This window comes from Rattus norvegicus, chromosome 10 (genome assembly GCF_021556685.1).
Source record: "Rattus norvegicus strain SHRSP/BbbUtx chromosome 10, alternate assembly SHRSP_T2T, whole genome shotgun sequence".
NCBI lineage: Eukaryota > Metazoa > Chordata > Mammalia > Rodentia > Muridae > Rattus > Rattus norvegicus.
This window is the reverse complement of record NC_141543.1, coordinates 88,687,501-88,710,116: the sequence shown is the minus strand read 5'-3', so window position 1 is coordinate 88,710,116 and position 22,616 is coordinate 88,687,501. Positions and strand designations below refer to the sequence as shown.

General features: G+C 52.5%; 1 protein-coding gene across 23 annotated transcripts in view; it reads right to left on the bottom strand.

Moving 5' to 3' along the window:
• The window catches only part of Arhgap23 (Rho GTPase activating protein 23), a 101,749-nt gene that overhangs the window by 25,712 nt on the left and 53,421 nt on the right, over positions 1 to 22,616 (bottom strand). For 17 of the 23 annotated variants that reach the window (XM_087572180.1, XM_087572181.1, XM_087572184.1 and 14 more), the window contains 10 exon segments: positions 21,733 to 21,876; positions 14,345 to 14,662; positions 13,802 to 13,863; positions 13,469 to 13,599; positions 12,520 to 12,641; positions 12,080 to 12,235; positions 8,379 to 8,457; positions 4,087 to 4,160; positions 3,763 to 3,852; positions 3,204 to 3,329 (listed from right to left, as the gene is read on the bottom strand). In XM_087572180.1, coding sequence (XP_087428306.1) covers positions 3,204 to 3,329; positions 3,763 to 3,852; positions 4,087 to 4,160; positions 8,379 to 8,457; positions 12,080 to 12,235; positions 12,520 to 12,641; positions 13,469 to 13,599; positions 13,802 to 13,863; positions 14,345 to 14,662; positions 21,733 to 21,876 — 1,302 coding nt within the window. 23 annotated transcript variants of the gene reach the window in all.

Sequence of the window (22,616 nt, the reverse complement as noted above, 5' to 3'; positions counted from 1 at the left end):
TCAGAGGACACTTACTTCATGGTTTTTCACATCCATAAAAAGAGGAAGGGGCCGTGTTCGGGGAGGAAGAGACAGTAACTGACCTGACGGGGAGCTTAGAAGGGAGGGAAAGGGATACTCAGACGGAGGAAGGAGACCAGCAAGGGCATGGGAGCCGCTGGGAGGACCCAGTGGGCAAGCCAGGTAGCCTGAGTTCAAGCCCCAGGACCCGCACTAAGCAGAAGAGAACCAACTCCAGAGCTGTCTCTGATCTCCAGCACCCACAGGGTGTGCACCCCCACTATGCACATACATACTACTGCTAGTAAATAAAGGGGGGGTGCAGAGAGGACAGAGGAACGGCGCGGAAGCTGGCTAAACAGTGACCGTACTTATGAAAATGTTACAATGAAACCCATTACTTTGTATACTAGCTCAAATTTTTAAAAAGACAGCTAGGGGGTTGGGGATTTAGCTCAGTGGTAGAGCGCTTGCCTAGGAAGCGCAAGGCCCTGGGTTCGGTCCCCAGCTCCGAAAAAAAGAACCAAAAAAAAAAAAAAAAAAAAAGACAGCTAGAAGGAATGTGGGAAGTAGCTATATGTATAAAATATAGGTAACAGCCAGGCACAGCAGCAGTCTTCAGAGGCAGGCGGATCTCTATGAGTTCAAGTCAGCTTGGCTTACATAGAAAATCCTAGGCTAGAGTTATCTAGTGGGACCCTACCTCAAAATAAATATCAAACACACACACACACACAATATATATATAATATATATAATATATATAATATATATTTCCTTAGAAAGAGACCAAAAGTCACATAAAGGAAAATAAAACCCTGACTAAAGACTAGTACATTTGCTGAAGTAATTGTTCATGCTCCACCCACAAGGTATCCCAGGCCTGACCCTTCACTGCATTAAACATCCCCAGTTTGAGGAGAATATAACATACAGCACGTAACTACAACTGCCGTAAAATGTGGAGAAAGGAGAAAATGGCCGAATGTAACTGAGTGGGTCTCAGTCTACCACCAGGGCTCTCCTCAGACTCTGGAGTCTGGCTGGCCTTGACCCCGCTCTTCCTGCCTGGCACAGCCTATTACCTAATGTCATTGTTGAGGAGACAGCCTGGGACCAAGGGCCAGAGGCCAGCAATAGCACCAAATACCCTCCAACACATGGGACAGCACTGTCAGGGTTGTGTCTCTGTGCAAGAACACTGCATAGCACGCCCAGTGAACGCCCTGGGCACCATCCCTAACGTGGGAAAGAAAAGTGCCAAGGCTGAGAAGTTTCAGAGCCCGACATGCATGGAATCAGTGGCTTACCCTCCACCCTGGGCCCTGGGTGCCAGCTGACATGAGCAGCACAGCAGGGTTGCCATTTATTCCCTCTACCTCAAGATGTCTGGTCTTGTGACAGGAACTACCGTGGGAAGCCATTTTGGCTGAAATCCCAGGAGGAATTAATGTTATCTGCTAATTCCAATGGCCGTTGTCTGGCCAGGGCTGACTTCAGTCTATACCATCCACCCCTGCCTGGCTCTGCTGCTCCTACAGAGACCCCCAGGCTCTTAGAAGGTCTGGCCCAAGGGTCTGCAGAGGATGGAGCCTACCTACTCAGAGTTAAAGATGTCTCCAGCCTGGGAGGCTGAGAGTGGAAATTCACTGGCTCAGCGGTTAGTCAGGAGTGAATCCCTGCAGGAAAGCCCCGCCTGCCTAGGCTCAGCAGGTCACTCATTCGCTGACTCAGTCGCTTAGCAAACACAGTGTTCACCACCCACACGCTAGGCCATGCATCTAGACTGACATGGCCCCTGCCCTACTGAGGGGCAGACACTGCCTCCAGGGAGGCTCACTTGCTATGGGCTTGCTTTCTTCCCAAGGGCTACTGTTCAAGGAACTCTTGTGTTGACCACAGGCTGAGGCTTCCAACAACTTCTCCAAATTCACACAGTAGAGAACAGGCCATGATGCTCTTTCCTGCAGCCAGACCCCTGACATGGGGTGAGAGAACAGGTGAGCAGGCCAGAGTCAGTGTCCGGGCCCAGCAGCTGCCCTCTGGGAAGTCAGCTCTGAGTAGACGGGCCTGGTTAAAATCCTGGCGATGCCATTTTCTGGTTGTGACCTTGCACAGGTCATCCCCTCTCTGAGCACCTGTTTCCCTCCTCTATAAGTAAGTGGTGACAAGACTCAGTTTTTCTTCCCTAAGGTGTCCGAAAAGGGGAGGGCCACAGCTCCCTCTGGTGACCAAAGGCTAACCTTATTCCCTCTGCAGGAGGAAGCCTGTTTATGTATAGGCATAAAATTTATAAATTTATAAATGTGCAATATTTTAAATTTTAGATAACAAACATTAACATTGTCATTTCATAAAATGAATTAGACACTAGAGATATTCCTCTGTAGTTAAGGGTCTGGGTCCACACTGTGTGGCTGTCACAGAAGGTAAGTGGGAAATCTGAAGATGCATAAAAATTCCTGCAACCCCTAAGCCAGTGGTTCTCAAGCTGCATGACACAGAGACCTTTAATACTGTCCTCATGTCGAAGTGACCCCAACCATAACATTTTGATCTACTTCACAACTGTAATTTTCTTATTGTTGTGAACTGTAACATTAATATCCGTGTTTTATGATGCTCTTAGGCAATCTCTGTGAATGGTGACCTACAACTTGAGAAACAGTGCCCAAGAATTGCCTTTTGAGTGGGCTTCAGAAGATAGTGCCCTCTAGCGCCCTCTGCTGGTGGTTTCTTCATTCTTCCTAGACAAAAGCCAAGACTCATTAGAGCTTCCAGGAGTCAGAAGGGAGGTGAAGCAGTGGCTTGCACCAGAGCATCATGGAGGATGTGGCCTTGGTTCCTGTTCCATGTCCTGTACCTCCTGTGCTCCCTGACCTGACCTGTGGCTGTTGGGGAACAGGCCTCTGATGCCCAAGTCACAGTTCTGCAGGCCACCTCCCCTAAACAGCCTACTGAGGACCCTCTGCATCAGTCTCCAGCCCCATGGTCCTATCCCTGCTTCTCCTCCCTGACTCCTCGTCCAGTCTTGTTCCTCTTGTTGCCTTGATGGCAGCCTGTCACTGCTGAAAACCATGTAGCCCCCTAGTGGTGTCCTCTCTGGCTACTGGTGCTGTTGCAAGCATCCTGGGGCACAGAGGCGGGCAGGAGCAGAGCCTGGCCCCAGGCGTCCGGTGTACAGACATGCAATGGGCACTTACATGCTGGATTAGTGTCTCCACGATCTTGTAGCGGTCCGGCATGTGCGTTACCATGTCTGTCATGTTGTCTTCAGATGTCCTTACCAACGTCGGCCCAAAGACCAGAGCCAGGTTCCGGGGCTCCATCTGGGTTGGGGACGGGGGAAATCCTGGGATCAATGCTTTGAGCATGACCTCCAATTCCCTTCTCTCCTTCCTCTCTCCAGGTCACTGAGGCCACCATCCCCAACTCTGACATGTCCTTAGATTAGGGGATGAACATCTCACGTGGGCACAAAGAGGTTTGCTGAACAGAGTTCTAGCATGCCCACTGCTCACCTCACAGGCCCATCGAGGGTAGCCCCAAGAGGTTAGTAATAGCTGCGGGGATCCTACATGGCCCCCAGAACACAGGAGCTGGCTCTGTGAGGGAATAGCTCTGTGGACAGCTGCACTGGCCAGTGTGCTAGGAATAGGACCCTTAGGAAGAGGGAGGGCTCACAGGGCCTCGATCGTGCATAGGAAGCACCCATCCCAGTGCAGCCTGTGCCCCCCAAATTCCATAGCGAGCAGCACACACCTTGTTTTTCTCTGAGTGGTCAGCAATGGTCTTGAGATGGCCCACGAGGAATTTAAGTGTTTCATAGTAGTGTCCTGGGAGATCCCGGATCTAAGGGACAAGAGGAAGGAAAAGGGATCAGGTTATGGTAATCTCTCCAATAAGCCTCCACATATGCTAAAGAGATTCCCACTGTCCTACTGCAGGGAGCTAAAATCCACCTTCCCGCTCCCTTCCTTGACACAGATGGGAAACTGAGACTATTGGTAGGGAGAGACTTCTTTGAAGCCTCTGTGAGAATGGAACCCAGCTGCCTCTCCTGCCTGACAGTGCTTCATTCCTCACCAGCTTCCTCAGGGTCTTCATCCTCTCTCTGGAATCTTCTATCCGATTGGCCTCGATGAAGTCATTGTATTTGTCTAGAACACAGGAGAGATCCTCAGTGGTGGAAGGCAACTCATTCCCCACCCTTGGGAGCTGAGGGTCCCAGCCAGGAAGGGAAGACATTGATGCAGCCTGGGTGTTCACATGGGATGAAAACCAGAGCTTTGTGCTGTTCCCTGAAAAGGGTCCCCAATGTCCCCTACTTTTGTCTCTAGGTTAAGGATCCCAAGGCTTAGTAGGTCGGAAAAAAAAAAGAGGAGCCTCAGACTCCTCACCTGCCCCACCAGTTCCCTGAGGGTCCTAAAGATGTCACCAGGGAACTTTAATACTGAAGGTAATAAGCCCCTTTCCCCGCTCTCCTTGGGCCTACAGCCTCCATCAGGTTAGCTGGGGTAACCTCAGCAAACAGGAGCTTTATGTGACCAGGTCCTCAGTCCACCCTCAGCACCCCAAGATATAAAGCAAAGTTCATCCAGTCGAGCCATGTACAAGGACTGCCAAGATTACGGTTTAGGGCTGGGCGATGGCCCAGCGGGTGAAGAGCATGAGGACCTGAACTCAGATTCACAGCATCACATAACGAGCTTTGCTGTGGCAGCCCTGTCACCCCAGGACTGGGAGAGGAGACAGGAAGACCCCTGGATCTCACTGGCAATTTAGTCCAGCTACCTGGCAAGCCCTGGATTCATTGAGAGACCCTGACTCAGAAAAGAAAATGGAGTGATACTTGAAGATACGGAATGTCAACAGTTGGCTCTTGAGGATGTACACGGGGCAGTGGGAAGGCCTGAGGGTCCCACAGGACAAGGGCTGTGTTGAAGGATGCAGGCTTTCCTGAATGCCTGAGAGAGACCAGTGAGAGAGCAACCATCTGGACCTCATGCCACACAAGCTCCTTTAGGTGTACGACAGAGTCTAATATGTAAATTGAAATACCAAAGGCGAGGGCCTGTGTGCTGACTCTGTCTAAAGGCGCTTGCTGCCGGGGTTGGGGATTTAGCTCAGTGGTAGAGCGCTTGCCTAGGAAGCGCAAGGCCCTGGGTTCGGTCCCCAGCTCCGGAAAAAAAAAAAAAGAACCAAAAAAAAAAAAAAAAAAAAAAAAAGGCGCTTGCTGCCAAGTCTAACAACCCCAGGGTCCCACAGAGCAGAAGAGGAAAACTGAATCCTGCAAGCTGTCCTTTGACCTCTGCATAAATGACTTGGGATGTCTGTGCACTTCCCTCCAACTAACTAACTAGCTAGCTAGCTAACTAACTAACTGTAAGAGACCAAAGGCAAGCCGGGCATGCTGGCTCGTGCCTATAATCTCAGCACTCAGGAGGCTGAGGCAGGAGGATTGTTTCAAGTATGAAGTACACTGGGGAGGATAGCAAGACCTTGTCTAAGAAAGAAATAGAAAGGGGGGGGTGGCTCGGCAAATAACTGCAAGATCAGCAAAGCTCAGTGTGAATCATATACAAAATTCATTCCCACAAATCAAGAGCAAAGAATAAAAATATAGGTGCATAGTATGAACCACAGAGGAAATGGACAGAGCTGTAGAGAGAGGATCTTGTCTATGGATGCATCACCTGTCAATTAAACACCTATGGCCTATAGGAAAGGGCACAGTAGAAGGTGGGACATCCGGGAGGCAGAAAGCATTCTGGGATAGAGCGAAGAGTGGGAGATTTGCCCTGGAAGATGTAACACATGGTACTAGGCACAGGCGACCAGCCACGTGGCAGAATGTAGGTTAGAGTGAATGGGCTATACTAAGTTATGGGCTACGCAGAGTCGAAGTTTCTGTAAATACATGTTGAGTCTGAGTTTTATTTCTGGGAGCATGGGGCTGGGAGGAAGAACGTCCTAACTTCTACACAGAGCCAATAAACTAACATGCTGGCAGTAGGCCGGGATGGAGACTTCTCAGAAGCCTGCGGCAGCTCCTTGTAGAGGGTGTCTGGGACCCTGAGAAGCAAAAGACACATCCCTCCAGGGGACCCGCCGTCTGAAATAAGAACGGGCCTGCAGTAGGCCAGGATGGAGACATCTCAGCCTACTGCTGGCAGTCCTTGTCATCGTATGTTGTCCCCAGCACTAACAGAAAGAGGTTTACTCTCCCTAGAAATGAGGGTGATACACTGAAACAATGACGAGCTACCACCCCCACCCCCCACCCCCACTGATCAGCCAAAGCCTCAAACACTAGTGACTAAGCTGCAGCTGCCGTCCACCGGCTGAGTGGATGTCCAGAAGAGAAGAAAAGTAACAAACAAGGTGTGGTGGTGGAATTCCAGATACTCGGGAGGCAGAGGCAGGAGACAACCAGACGTTCAAAGCCAGTCTGAATAACTCAGTGTCTCAAATGAAATACTAAATGAGTGGAGAGATGGCTCAGTGGTTAAAAGCAGTTGTTGCTCTTACAGAGGACCTGAGTTCAATTCTCGTGGCACACAACCATCTGTAACTCTAGTTCCAGGGCATCCAATGCCCTCTTCTAACCTCCGTAGGCACCAAGCATAGACACACATGCCCGCAGAACACCCCTACGTGCAAAATAAAATAAATAAGTCAAAAGAAAAGAGTGAACCAAAATAAAGCTGATGAGCTGGCTTAGCAGATAAAGAAAGCATCCACTACCAAGCCTGAGGACCAGAGATCAGTCCCTGAGACCAACAGGTTGGAAGGAAAGAGCCTCCATATATGGCGCATGCACCCCTGCCCCACCTCCCACAAAGTAAATAAAACATGAAGAATGAAAATAAGCCAGGCGGTGGTGGTGCACACCTCTAATCCCAGCACTCAGGGGGGTCTGTGAGTTCGAGGCCAGCCTGGTCTACAGAGCAAGTTGCAGGACAGCCAGGGCTACACAGAGAGACCTTGTCTCAAAAAACTGTGCGCACGCACACACACACACACACACACACACACACACACACACACCAAGTAGTGTATGACATATATGTAAAACAACAAGAGTGAATGGCACTCTAGGGAAAAGGTGACAGAGACATACATGCTTGTGTGAATATGAACTAATTCAGCCTCCTCCATGCACAAGCCACAGCAGCCCTTGCAGACCTACCACTCCACAGGTAAGTGAGCAGGTCCGGGCTCTAAGGACAGATTCAAGGAGGGACACTGCAGTTTTAGCCGATCTACATTCCCATCCGTGGAGGAGCAGTTTTAAAGAATATGGGCTAGAGACGTGACTGTTTCTCTCAGTGAAGCTGCAGCCTGCTCACAATGGCTTTGCAGACACAAATCTATGCCTCTTGCCTGTCTGTGTTGGCAATTCCATGCCAGGGGCTTGAAGTAAGTCATGGTGAGAGTATTCACACCCCGGGACTCTTTCTCCTGCAGAGCCACTTGTCAACACTCATCAGCACAGCACGGAGCTCGTCACCCCACCCTGGGTTGGTCTGGGTGTCTCACTCACCGCCTCACAGCGTAAAGGTTAGGAAAGGAACACAGCAGATTGGCGGAACTGCTTTGTCTGCTTGCGATGTTTACTTTATGTTGAACTTTGAGACAGGGTCTCTCCACGTAGCCCTGGCTGTCCTGGAACTCTATGTAGCCCAGGCTATCCTCCAACTCACAGAGATCCACCTTCCTCTGCCTTCCCAGTGCTGGGATTAAAGGTATACGCCACTATAATCTACTTGCAATTTTGTTTTATAGCTCTCTATGTAGCCCAGGCTGGCCTCAAAAGTATCGTCCTCCTGCTACAGCCTCCTGAGTGCTAGGATTGAAGGCATGCACTGCTACACTTGCTCAAACTGATAATAACAGGCTAGAGATGGGTTTCTGGCCAGAAGCCTGTGCCACACAAAGGCTGGGTGACCTTAGCAAGTCACTTTACCCCTCTGACTCCTGTGTTTCGGCCCATGAAGGAGTTTGAAAATAGTGCCTGCTTAGGGATGTGTTACAAGGGGCGGTGCTAGGCTTCAGAGACTGCTCAGAGCATGGCCATGACCTCAGCGAGGGAGGGCAGAGTCAAGACAGATGGACAGGCTCGGTATTTCACATACACAGATTTCTTTGGTGTTTTTAAATATAAAATAACAACTCAAAAGTAAAACCAACTATCCAGATAGATAGAGGAGGGAGAGGGGAGAGAGAGAGAGAGAGAGAGGGGAGAGAGAGAGAGAGAGAGGGGAGAGAGAGAGAGAGAGAGAGAGAGAGAGAGAGAGAGTGAGTGTGTGTATGTGTCAGGGAGTGTCAGGAATGGAGTGGATAAAGTGCCCCTCCCACTCCCACCCACTACTCACCGTCAGTGAAGAGAGGCTCTGGCAGCTTGCGGAAGAAAGCCTTAAGCAGGCTGCTGATCACGTTGAGGTCCTGCCAGCGCTAAGGAGGAAGGGAGATGTCAGGACACAGGCAGGATCCCAGGGGCCCACATTCCCATGTCCAAACCAGCCAGGCCATTAAGTCCCCAGGCCTCCATGCCTGTCCAGAACACATACTTGACTCCTGCTAGCCCAATGGGCTCAATATTGCCTGCCACAAAAAGCAAGAGGGCTCAAATGTGGGGAACGGAAATCAGGGCAACTACCCCACGTGAGTATGCCCTAGACCTCTCTGGTGTATCTTTAAGTGTCAGGCCCAGCGCCTGTCTCCCGACACACCCCAGCTAAGAGTGATCCTCTGAGCACGATCCTCACCCAAAGCCCAAGAGTGCACAACACAAGGCTCACTTGTTGCCTCCTTCCTGCCCTAGGACAGCACATGCTGTCCCCTAGTGGAACTCTCCACCCCCGCCCTGCACAGGAATGCCACCCATGAACCCTACTGCCGTGTCATCTGTACCACACACCGATGTCCTTCCAGATGCTTCTTCCCTTGACTTCACTCTCCCCAACGAGACTGTGCTCTGAGGGGCTGGGAACCCTAAGTGTGGGGTGATTTTGTCCCCTGAGGTCTTCCATTTTCATATGTGTGTATACACGTGAGCACGAGTTTGGGAGTGTAAGCGCTCATTCATGCATGCAAAGGTCTGATCTTTCTCTGACACTCTCCACCTTATTCAATGCACCAGGTCGTCTCAATCAAACCCAGAGCAGCATCAGGGTGTCTCAATCAAACACAGAGACACCATTGTGGCTACCCTCCTTAGCCAATTTGCTCTGGAGATCCCCTGTCCACCTTCTGAAGACTGGAACTACAGGTGGGCTACCATACCCACCCAGCATGTACATGGATGCTGGGACTCTGGACACTGGTCCTGAGACCTGCTCCGCCAACGCTTTAACCACTGAACTATCTGCCAGCCCTTCCAGTGTTTGCATGTTGTGCATATGGGGAGGTCAGAGGACACAGTCTGGGAATCAGTTCTCTCCTTCCTCTGTGGGTTCTGGGGAAGTTGAAGCCCATGAGGCTTGCTCAACAAGCACTTTTACCGCTCCGATTCTCCAGTCAGTTGGGCTATTCTGGTTTCCCATCTGGGTTGAGGGAGCACCACACACGTAGGAGGATAGAGGCCAGGGATGGTGCTAAATTTCCTCCAATACAATAACACACACACACACACCCCTCAAATGGCCACAGAGCTAGGCTGCTCTAATAATCTAGAGGCACAGACAGTTCACTCTGTCCACCAGGGGGCACCAACACCCTCCATGCTGTAGCTAGGCGCTAGGCTTATGATCTACTTCTGAGTTCCTATCTCAGAACTGCCCAGACAGCAAGAAAACAGAATAGGCATAAAGACACTCGTCACAAAGAGCCTCAGCTCTGTGCCAGAGCACCCAACCCCTCCCCATCACCAGCGTGCACTCCCCACCAAGGCAAAGACGAAACGTCACCTGTTGTGAGGCCTGCTCCCAAACTGTGCACCCCCACACTGCACGCCTGCTCACCCTCCAACTCTGGCCCTCTTCTTCCTGCCTAAGGCGAGCTGATGTGTTTCACTGAATGCTGACCCGGTCTGTGGTGGTTCCTACAGGTCCATCTCTACTCCTGCCTGAGGACTGAGCACCTCTCCTCTCCCTCTGAGCTCAGCCTCTGGTCTCCTCTGACAGTGTCTGGTCCCACACCAGCTTCCTAAGAGCTCTGTCCTTCTGCCTTTGCAAGCTGGAATCAGTCTGCCTTTTCGCTTGGTCCCAGGGTCACATGACCCCACTTAGTCAGGGCCTGAGGATACTGCCAACCCATATAGGTGACGTACCATCAGCCCAAATTCAAAGGCCACGATCTGACTCATCCCCTCCTTCAGTCTCTCCTCAAGCCATCCTGTTCCCCATGCAGCTACCAGCCCTCCCTCTGGTCTCCCTGCCTGTCCCTCCTCTTCTCTCCCTGCTTCCATTTACCTCTCTGTTATCCTGACCCTCAGTGACCCCAACACTTCTGCTTCTTTCCTCACCCTCTACTCTCGCTCTTGCACTCACAGCTCTTCACAAAGCCCCAGCACTGCTCGCCCTCACACCCTACCCTTGGCTATGTTCTCCCAGGGTAAGAACTACTACAAGCTCCTCACTGTCCACTGGCTCCAGGAACCCATCACTAGCCCTGGGTCTTACCATCCCCACCCCAAACACAGAAGGTGTGTCCACCTTTGGTCCAACCCTCAAAACCTTCCTTAAACAATGCTGTCATTCCCTGCCACCTCTCCCACCTGCTCTCCCACACCCTCAGGAGCTCTGGAGGCTGCCCCTGCTCCAGCCCTCAGCAATCTCTCCCTCCTCTTATACACAAGTGCTCGGTGGCAGGTCACTTTTTTTTTTTTTGGTTCTTTTTTTTCGGAGCTGGGGACTGAACCCAGGGCCTTGCGCTTCCTAGGCAAGCGCTCTACCACTGAGCTAAATCCCCAACCCTGGCAGGTCACTCTTTTCTCTTGTCTTTGATGTCGCATCTATTTGTCTCCCCTCTCAAAGACAAAACTACTGTGTCACAGGGCCTATGGTGCCTCACTTGTCAGATTTGTGGCTCTCCCCCCAAAGCCCTTGTCATTAGAGCCCCTTTGGTCAAATAAAATCTTACACAAAAATTGAAAGTGGGCTAGCGAGAGATAAAGGCGCTTGCTGCCAAATCTGATGAGCTGGCTGCGTTTACTCCCCAGGATGCACATGATGGGAAGAGAGAACTTCCACACATGCACCACAGTGTACATAAAGTCCATGAGGTGCCCCCAGCAAATAAATGAATGGATGTGAAAAACTCCAAGGTAATATTCAGAGCAAGCAGGGTGGCCCTCGATCCAGCAAGGGAAGGAGTCTCGACCTGTGCGTCTCTTCAAAGCCCCTCTGGGAACCCTCAGACTCCAGGAATCATTTGAAAACTGCCAATCATGCTACACGCTCTGTGGTGTAGTGTCAGCCACCTCTCCGGTCTGCTCTCAGCTTCAGCCTCTCCTTCCAGGCTGTGGCACTGGTGGCTGGCTACCTTGAGAGCAAGGTGCAGCATCCCCTTCCTCCAGGCCAGGGCTCTTTGGACCTCAGCAGTCCATGGAATCCAGCCCATTTTGCCTGGTGCTAAAGGAGGGAGGGGAGTAAGGGGAGGGAGGGAGAGCAGCAGTAGCAGGAGGTCCAACCCCCACTCCTCACTAGCTGGCTCTCTTAGAAGTTGAATTCCCAGAAAGTGTTCAGCCCTCTCTCTGCCCGTATTCGTATTTGAGTTTAGCTGACAGAACTCGGCTGTCTTAAGTGCTCATACAAAACTGTCACCCAGCCAGAGGAGGTCTACCCTGCCAGTGCACGTATGGATAATCCCAGCTCTTGGGAGGCAGAGGCAGAAGGATCAGCCTGGGCTACAGAGAGGACCCTCTCTGAAAAACAAAACAAAACAGTTGCCTCTGTCTCAGTACCTAGCAGGCCAAAGCTACATTTCTTTTTGGAGATGCCCGCTGGGGCCGGCCCACTGGGCAGGCTTTCTCCTGCCACCTGGACGCTCTGGCCCAAGGACAAACATATAGTGGAATACCGGTGAATGCGACCGAGCAGTCCCTGGCCTCCACCAGTGGCCAAGCCACACCCACCTCATCCTGCAGGTTGATGTCACTGGGCCCACGGTTGAGCTGCTCCTGCAGGCTAGACACCACTGCATTGTTGCCAGGTACCCGGTAAATGCCAGTTGATTCCAGTCCCCGTGCCTCCACAATACGGCAGCAGGCAGCCACGATCAAGGGGACACGCTGGGAGTACAGACATGGGAGAAGCGTTAGGGATACGGCTGGGGTAGGAGGGCTAACTGGGTAGAGCACTAAGACCAGAGCTGCTATCAGGACACCCAAGGAGATGAAGTCCTTACAGCCTCCACTTAAGGGTCAGAACTAATATGAGCCAGTGACTCAGAAGGTGCAAACCAGGGTGGGCCTCAGTTCAGCGGGGCCCTCTGCAGGACTCAGGGTTCCCCTCAGCTTTGTTCTCTGCATTGGCCTTCTATGTGCTGCCTGCTTCGAGCACTGTGGAGACCCACCTGGTTCTCAGTGGCAGGCTGGCAATCCTCCAATCGGATCCCAAATGCCCTTGGGGCGGCCTTCTTGTTCTTCTTGATAATGTTGATACCCCAGGGGGTTTTGGGAGTTGTAACACTGTCTTCTGGGATGCAGAGAAAAAGAGAGCTGGGGTCAGCCGGAGGCGGCCAGAAGGGTCCCACACATTCAATGCCAACATCCACACACTAGGACATAGGGACTTCATCAAAGAACTGGGGAGATTGAAAATTACACTGGGTGAGAGAAGGCTTAGAGGGCAAGGTGACTGGCCCCCAGGAAGGAGACCATGGCTCTATAAGGGTAGTTGGTAGTCTCAAGGACAGGCCTGGGGGATGAGAGTGCATCCCACATTTTGACATGACCAAAGGAAATGCTTTTTTCCTGCTGGGAGAGAGAGAGAGAGAGAGAGAGAGAGAGAGAGAGAGAGAGAGAGAGAGAGAGAGAGAGAGAGAGATTGATTTTAAAGATTTTAAAAAAGTGTGTGTGTGTATGTGCGCGTGCGTGGGCATGTGTGTACTGGGGGTGCACATGAGTGCTGGTGCCCACAGATGTCAGGGGTGTCAGATCTCCTGAAGCTGGAGCTGCAGGCAGCTGTAAGCTCTGAGAAACAACTCAGGCCCTCTGGAAGCTCTTTACTACTGAGCCATCTCTCAGGCCAAGGAAGTGGTTCCTAGCAGCCCAGAGTATAAAGACAGAGCAGCCTGCAGAGTGAACCTCTCGTTCCCAAAGGACACAAGCAGAAACCAGAGGGCCACCCAACAAGAATGTTGTGGAAGCAAAGCAGGATCCAGACACTTCCAGCCCCGAAACCTTGAGGCTCCAGACCCCTCCTAGGCTCACACTTAAGGCTGAAAGCAGTAGCAACCCTGGGCACACAGAGGCAGAGGCACTGCCCAGCACAAGCACACACTGTGCACCCAGCTCTCCTACCCTTGCTTCCTGCGGGCTGGTCCTGAGTTCTGAGGCCGCGGACTGCAGTCTGCTTGAGGAATTCAGACTTGAGGCCTCCCAGGCCCCGAGAGCCTTTAGGGGAGGAATCGGCTTTGGGCCCAGAGCTATGGCTGCAGAGGGGAAAGGGAAGAGGAAGGGTGTCTTCATCTGGAGTGGCCCAGCATGCCACTTTCCCTGGCTTCCAACCTCTCCAACTAGAGACAATTTGCTTGCCTCACTTCTCTGAGTGAGGGCTAGAGATCTCTGCCTCGGAACTTCCAACCCCACAGGATTTGCTCCCTGCCACAGCTGCTCCGGGAGAACTGGCCTTACCTCACTTTGCGATAATCATTAAGCTTCTTGCTGATCAGAGCTTGGTTGGCACAGCCGGGGTCCTGCAGAGGGGGGAAGGGGAGGAGAGAGAAGCCACATCAGGGCCCACAGCCCACCCCACCAGAGTTCCTCCCTGGCCCCTGCCTCAGCATTGCCCCTAGCCACCAGGTGGACAGCATAGACCCGGATGGACAAAGGCCAGGGCTGGCCTCCCTGGGACAGAGCTTGCCCACGGCAGTGCCAACAATGACAGTAATTACTGTCACCACCGCAGCTGTTATTGTATGTACTGGTCACTGGGCCCTGAGGATGCCAGCTGCCCTGCAGCCAGTGCAGGAGTCTGTTCTGTCCTCAACCCCAAACTCAGGTGGGCAGTCCCACGGTAGATTCTTGATAGCTCTTTTCCTAGGAGGGAGTGAGGCTCAGAGTGGCCACCCCACATTACTGCAGCTGAGAGGCAGCCCTGCCCTGCCCTGCCCTGCCCTGCCCTGCCCTGCCCTGCCCTGCCCTGATGGCCCACTGGGCACAAGCCCAGGGCCTCACCTCGCCCTCGGCCCTGCTGTTCTCCCGGATCGCTCTGATCCAGCCCAGCATGTCATCCCGATCCTCAGCCTGAAAGAGATATTCACAGAAGTCAGCGGTGGTCAGCCGGAACACGTGCCTCCTCTTGGTCTCGCTGTAGGAGATGTCCACCAGGCAGGAGCCGATGCAGACGGGCGCCGCCTCGTCCTCACCTGCGCCGGCCGCCGCAGCCCCCGCAGCCGCCGGCCCGGGCTCCCGCCGCTCCTTGCTCAACGAGAGCGAGCGCGCCCGCAGGACGGCATAGACGCGCTTCCACTGGCGCAGGCCGCCGCCCGCTTTCTGCAGGGAGACACAGGGTGGGAGAAACAGGGCAGCGGTGAGAGCCAGGCCTGCCACGGGTCTGCCAGAGGCTGAGAAGCAGCAGGCCATGGGCTACAGAGAAGACAGACCCTATCCACCCCACTCCCTCCAACAGCCAACCTGTGGCCTCTCAGTCCACCTGCCCTGACTCTACCTACCACTAAGACCCCCAAGATGTCAACTCCCACCTACTCTAAATGCCAGCATTGTGAGGCAGGGACCTGAAAGGGAATCCAAGAAGGAATAAGGCCCCCAGAAGCATAAAATTTCACCAAGCCCCTGGGTGTGGTGGTGCACACCTTTGGTCCCAGCACTCGGGAGACAGTTAAGCAGATTTCTGAGATCAAGGCCAGTCGGATCCCTGTGAGTTAAAGGTGAGCCCGACCACCGCCTAACTGAGAAACCTTGTCTTGAAAAAAAAAATCTTACCACACCATCGCTTGCCTCATACATCACCCTCAACAAAACTGTGATGGCCAGGAGCTGCCCACAGTCTGGGGAGGCTGCTCTCCCAAGTACCTTGCCTTTCCCTCAAGACTCCACTAGGGGCGCCCTACCCAGAAACCACTCTTAGGGTCACTTGGGAGTGGGAGGCTGCTTCCAGCCCTTAACTAACTGCTCCACGGTATCCGACACAGGCAGCCTCTCTTCCCCTTTTTAAAATATATTTATTTTGCTTTTGTTTTTTTTCCTTTCCTTTCCCTTCCTTCCTTTTTTTTTTTTTTTTTGAGACAGTTTCTCTGTGTAGCCCTAGCTGTCCTAGAACTCACTCTGTTGACCTCACTGGCCTCAAACTCAGAGACCTGCCTGCCTCTGTCTCCCGTGCTGGGGTTTAAAGGCATGTGCTGCCACTAAGATTCTTTCTTGCTTTCAGTCCTCCTTCTATACTGTAGTCCATTTTATTTTATTCTATCTTATGTGTATGAGTGTCCTGTCTGCAGGCACGTGTGCCACGATTGTGCCTGGTACCTGTGGAGGGCAGGAGAGGGCAGCAGATCCCTGGGACCTAGAGGTGGGGATGGTTGAGAACTGTCGTGAGGTAACTAAGCCTGGGTCCTCTGCAAGGGGACCATGTGCTAGCCCAGTGGGGGTGGGAGGGGGCACAGGCCTTTAATCCCAGCACTTGGGAGACAGAGGCAGGCGATCTCTGAGTTTGAGGCCAGCCTGGTCGACAGAGTTCCAGAACAGCCAGGGCTATGCAGACAGACCTTGTCTTGAAAAGTCAAAAGAAGAAACAAAAGGAGATGGTGTGCTCCTAACCACTGAGCCATGTCCCCAGCCACAACCTGTCGTTCTTTCCTAGTTGTATTTATATTTCACATGCTATCCCGTTCCTGTTCCCGTTCCCCCATCCCCCATCCTCCCTCCCCCTGCTTCTGTGAGAGTGTTCCCCCTCCCACCCTCCCACTCCTATCTCAACACCCTGGCATTCCCCTACACTGGGGGAACGAGCCCTCACAGGACCAAGGGCCTCTCTTCCTATTGATGCCCGACCTGCAGTTCTTTCTTCCCTAGAGTAAAGTACTACTTGGAGACCTTTGTCTGGAGATATGGTGGAAGGAGAGGTGTGCCGAGCAGGCAGCAGCCAAGGACGACACTAACCACCCACCTATCCAGACCGCACCCCACAACAAAGCCTGAGTCCAGGGCCAACAGGCATCAGACAAGGAGACCGGCCTTGCGGTTGAGGCCTCAGGGCTTTGTCCCGAGCTCTCCTCACCCTGCACACCTGCTGCAGGGACCCCATGCACACCTGTCATCAGCCATCTGCTGATCCCAACTCTACAGCTCCAGCCTGCAGTAGGCACCAGCCCAGTCCTGAGCGGCTTAAAGCCTGCTGAGCAACCGCAAGCCCTGCCCAGAACTTGCGAGTAGCATAGGTGGGCCCCGTGTTCCCTGTTCACTACAGTGCATGAGTCTCTGCCCTCAAACCTGTTCTCCACCCTTGTGCCACCTTTTCCAGCTTGGTCAATCCGCCCAGTTGCCCCGAAACCTGGGAGTTGCCCCTGACACCTAGATCATGAGAAATCAACTCTGCTCCTTTCAGAGTATCACCTGCCCGCACCTGGGTGCCACCATCCTGTCCGCTTCATCCACCCTCTCACCTGAACAACAGCGCTGACCTTGCCAGCGCCCCTCACCTTGGCCCTCCAGGCAACAGCCCTACAGTCAGTCATTCCTGCAGTGAAAGGCTCTCCTTTGGGTAGCCCCTTAAAGCAAACAGAAGGTCGAGGATCCATGCCAACTGCGAACTCAGCTCCCTGCTGCTTGTGTCAAGCCACAGGCTTTTGCCTACCAGTGACTGCCTTCTTTACAGCCTGTGTACTAGATGCTTATTCTCCTGCAGCCCCCCATTTATGTATATATTTGTGTGTTTATTTATTTTAAATAGGTGGGGAATGTGGGTATGCTGTGGCATGCTAGTCAAAGTCAAAGGACAACTTGAAAGAACAAGTTCCCCTGCTCCACCATGTGCATCCCAGGGCTTGAGTTCACTCATCCGGCTTGGCAGCAGTCTCCTCACCTGCCGAGCCATGTGCTCCCCCCTCCCTCCTCCCCTCCTCTTCCTCCTCCCTCTTCCTTCTCCCCTTCCTCTTCTATTTTATTAATTTGTTTGTTTGTTTGTTGTTGCTTTAGAGATTGAACCCAGAGCCTATACATGTCAGGTAGATTCTGCACTGGGCTAGATTCCCCAGCTCTGTCTGTCCTGGAACTCACTCTATAGACCAGGCTGGCCTCAAACTCAGAGAACTGCCTGCCTCTGCCTCCCAAGTGCTGGCATTAAAAGTGTGCACCACCACGCAGGGTTGTGCTTGAACTCCTAATCTTCATGCCTCTGTCTCCCAGGCGTTCAGCTTCTCTCATTCCTTTCTGTGGTTGCCTCCTTTACCACCGGCTCCTTGGTAAGAAGGGGCCTCTGGCCGTTCCGTTGCCCTGCAGAGAGTCCCATAAGCTCATGTCCTGACTGTGGGTGTCCTGGCTACATAGCAGGCTGTGGGGACAAGTGCTCCAAGTCCAGGGCTAGGTACAGGCCAACCGTTCATTAGCTAACATGGAGTCTGCTTTATGTCCTGATTGGGGGTGGGGGGTTCCAAGGCCCTCCAGAGAGCAGGGCTGAAGCGCCCATGCCCAGCTTCCCTTAGGCTGGCCTACCATCCCAGAGCTGCTGGGCTAAGACAGTGCCAACTGGAGCAGCCCTACCACTAATGTAATAAATGAAGACTCTTGTCCCAAGAGAATAACTGTTAGCATGAGGTGGCCTGGGGTCCCTCGAGATAACCCTGAATGAGCCAAGGCTTTCCCAGTGTCAATGTTGCCACAACAGATCATGACAGTTAAGCAGCAAATGTCCGTGTTATGTCCTCACACAGTGGCTCTGGTGAAAGGAGCGCCTCACACATGCACCTCCTCTGCCTGGCACTGGTGTCTCTGAAGGAGGCTGAGGATGGGAGAGGGAGGCGGGACTACTGGTGTAGATGGCACGAGGCGCCCCAGACAGACCCGGGTCTGCAGCTGACTCCAACCCCAGGACACTTCTTTAGTTCCCAGCTGTAGCACCAGGTAAACAAGTGACACTGAAGCCTCTATACTTCAGAACTGCTCAGGGAGCCAAGGAGTCAATGCCTGTCTCTGCCCAGAAAACACTGAAGCTGGGCTACCAGGGTCACCCAAAGCTGGGGCCAGGCTCCCCGAGAGAAACAGCACGAAGATACCTTTCTACCATGCCTGGACTGAGAGGTGCTGTTCCCACCAGGCTCACACCCCTTCTTGGAGTGACTGCCATCTTCCTGTATCTTTTTAATTTCATGGTCAGCCTCACTTTCCCAGTTCCCATTTCCTGTCAAGATTCCTGTGGTGGCAGACTGGAGAGATGCTCAGTGGTTAAGAGCACTGGCTGCTCTTTCAGAGTTCAATTTCCTGAGTTCAATTCCCAGCAACCACATAGTGGCTCACAACCACTTGTAATGGGATCTGATGTCCTCTTCTGGTGTGTCTGAAGACAGCGACTGTGTACTCATAAGTAAAATAAGTACAAATCTTTAAAAAAAAAAAAAAAGATTCTGCGGTGATGCACACACACCTTCCATCCCGGCACTCAGGAAGCAGAAATAGGTGGATCTGAGTTCGAAGCCAGCCTGCTCTACAGAGTGAGTTCCAGGACAGCCAGGGCTACACAGGGAAACCCTGTCTCCACAAATCAAAGGCAGGGGGAGGGGAAGGGGGAGGGGAAGACTCTGCTAGGTCCTTGCCATCTCCTTCTCCACAGGTGCGTGTGGTGCAGCCCTGGTGACTAAGGTGTGGGTCTCCGTGTCCACCATACCTGTGTTCCCATTCCCAAGATCTCAGCCAAAGTATGTGTATGATCACACAGCTCCAACAGAGCTTCCTCGCCCCAGATCCTCCCCTCAAGGAGCCAGAGGCTCAAGGGAGAGGCCCCCTGCCAGCCAAGCCAGGAGCTAGGATCCTTGGCCTATCCTCTACCTTCCTTAGCCCCAGAGGTCATCAGGCAACATTTACCCCAGAATCTCTTACACAGCTCCTGGTCCATCCCAGGGCCTTGATCACGCGAACAACCGCAATGATATGGACTCCTTCCGGCACAGACACGCTACTATCCTACATCACACATCTCTGCACTTTACCCCGTATCTCAGGACAGAAAAGTCCCCCAGGTACCAAATTCCCACTTCACCTTCTACCACCTACTCTGGGCTCCAGCCCACCCGGTTCCTGGCATAACTCTCAGCCTCCCTCCAGCCCTCAGTGAGGGTCTTCCCCGGATACTCCCTCCCGCCACTCCCTCTCCACTACAGACTCCACGAGCTTTATTTATCATAACCTTCTAGATATACAAACCCCACCCTGCAGAGCCCCTAAACTCCCTGTGCTGTGACTGTCAGTGCACCTGTCATTGAGGAGCAATTAGCACTTTCTCTGTGGTCATCAGCCCCAAGAGGACAGGACTGGACAAGCTGGCTCCCTCAGCGAGGTCACTAGAAGCTCAGCAGACCCTCAGGAGCAGGGCTCTGTGCCCCCTGGCCTACGTAACCCCCACCTCGCCCCTCTTGACTCATCTTGTAGCTCAGGGGACTTAAGTTTGCTCCTGAAGCTATATGCACACAACGTGTGGCTGTGTAAAAATTCAAAATCCGTTTCAGAGTTCATTCTTTCCAGGTTCCACCCTTCAGGACCCCTTCTACAGGTTCCACAGCCATGGATTTAACCAAATGTGGATCAAAAGCACTCGGAAAAAAACAAAAAAAAAAGCACCTGCAGGGGTTGGGGATTTAGCTCAGTGGTAGAGCGCTTGCCTAGCAAGCGCAAGGCTCTGGGTTCGGTCCCCAGCTCTGAAAAAAAGAAAAGAAAAGAAAGGAAAAGCACCTGCATCTGTACCAAGGGATCCAGATGTTTTCCCCCTCCACATTCCATAATCAACCCACGGTAACAACTATTTACATAGCCTCACATAGTCTGAGACAACATTCGTCACCCAGAGATGAGGTACAGTGTCTGCGAGGATTGCGTAGGCTGCACGCAGTACCAAGTTGCTTTATAAAAGGGGCTTGCGTGCCTGTGAACCTGGTGCCCCCCATAAATACCAAGGGAGCCCCGTAACAGCAGTAAAACAGAAGAGCAGCAGCCCCCAAGTGCCCAGCTCTGTGGGCACCCTCGGTTCACTTCCCCCCACTCTTTCTGCAATGCTAAGAATGGAACCCAGGCCCTTCCATAAGTCAGGCAAGAGTTTCTGAGGCACAGCCTACAAGAAACACTTGGAACTAGGCCCGCACACCTGGTAGACAAACATTTGCCAATAGCCTACATCCCCAGCCCTTGATTTACAGTTTACTTTGAAACAGAATGTTAGTAAGTTGCTAAGGCTGGCCCTGAACTCATTCAGTAGCCTAGACAGGTCATGAACTTTCCATCCTCCTGTCTCAGCCTCCCAAATGGCTTAGGTTACAGACCGGACTCACACAGCATGGCGCACCCTGTTCATACCATGTCTTGTAAATGCTTGGGAGCAGGTTTGGGAATGTGTTAGTCAGCTCCCCTCATAGACACTGAGTCATGAGCATTAGGTTCTGAGTCCTCAGAGCAGTAAGTAAACCACGCCATTAAGAATCAAGGCCGGATCTGTCTAAACCACCCTGCCTCCTTTTCTCCCTCTCTCCAGCCCAGGGCTCCAAGCCTGGGACTCAAGCTCCAGCCTGAGAGATTAGAGCCCCACCTTCCCATCTGAATCCTATTTTCCCTCCTGCCCCTTCCTCACCCACTCATGAAGGCTCTGACTGGATCTTGCGGTGGCTTCTTTTTTTTTTTTTTTTTTTGGTTCTTTTTTTCAGAGCTGGGGACCGAACCCGGGCCTTGCGCTTCCTAGGTAAGCGCTCTACCACTGAGCTAAATCCCCAGCCCCCTTGCGGTGGCTTCTAAATGGTCTTCTTATGCCTGTGCATCCCTCACTGGAGCACCTCAGGAAGCCGCGGGAGCACTTGAAAGCTCTGGCTCTAAGAGCCCCAAGGGGCGGGGCTGGGGATTTAGCTCAGTGGTAGAGCGCTTGCCTAGCAAGCACAAGGCCCTGGGTTCGGTCCCCAGCTCCGAAAAAAAGAAAAAAGAAAAGAAAAAAAAAAAAGAGCCCCAAGGGTTTCAGTTGTTAAACTAAGCCTGCGCCACAAGGACCTCATGGGCCCGAAGAGAACAGGCCTCTGCCTCCTTTGCCCGTCGCTCATTCATGGTCTTTCAAGAATGGCTCGGTCAGGACTCCAAGCCTTGCTTGCCGTGTACTTCCACAGCAGAAGCACCTCTCTGTTAACCTCCTTTTCAGGGCTCAGTAAACCCTCCTCCCCAGAAACTCTTTCTGGCATCTAACCTTGATTCCTCAGGCTATAGCCTGAAGTGGTTTTGTTGTTGTTGTTGTTTTGTTTTTTGTTTTTGTTTGTTTTTTTGGTTTGGTTGGGATCAGACGCTTCAGGGCAGGTATAAGAGAACCTGGAAAGTTCTGCCAGAGCCAGCTTCCATCCTGCCGGTCGTCCTTCCTCAGGCCACCTTACCTTCCCCTTCTTGGTGAGGATCTGCTTATAATACAACCAGCCTTCTCTCCTGATATCACTGAAGGTTGCATCTGAGAGGTCAGAGGTTGAGTGTCGTTTAGAGGGGGCTTCAGCATCTTCAGAGGTGCCCCAGCTATCTAGAGACTGTAGGGAGAAAACATTAGGCAATTTAGGATGGCTCCCATAGTACCAGCATCTCAGGAGCCTCATGGACCCCTGGCTGCCACACCGGCCTGGAGTGTGTCTGGGCTGTACACTGATGTGCTGTGTGACTTCATGGGCCTTGCTTGTCCTCTCTGGACTGTTTGTGTTGAGGTCATGAGACCTCATGAAGAAGCCAGAAAGAGGGGCTGGGGATTTAGCTCAGTGGTAGAGCGCTTACCTAGGAAGCGCAAGGCCCTGGGTTCAGTCCCCAGCTCCGAAAAAAAAAAGAACCAAAACAAAAAAAAAAAGAAGCCAGAAAGGAGGAAAAGGGCTGGACCTGCCAGCAGGACACATGGCTCCCAATGCTGGAAAAGCTAATCTGGGCCCTCCTTCAGCTTTACAGCCTCGAAGGAATTGAGGAAGCAGGGGAAGCGACTGTGGCAATAAGGAGTTAAGTAAATAGAGGAAGTGGGAACATCAACAAAGACCAAGTAGTGATGGGACAGGGAGTCAAACCCACCAGGAGTTAAACAAGAAGTGATGGTGTCAACAGGAATCCAGCCTCAGAGCTGGCGTGTCCAGGGAGAGTTGTAAGCTGAGGAAGTGATAAGGGGAGCAGGTGGCCCTGCCTTGAAGGTGCTAAGCTAATAAAACACACGTGCATGTGAGGAAAGTGCACAAATGACCACAAGGAGACCGGAAAAGGCACGTGGGTGAGGCTTCATAGCAAGCCTCAGAGG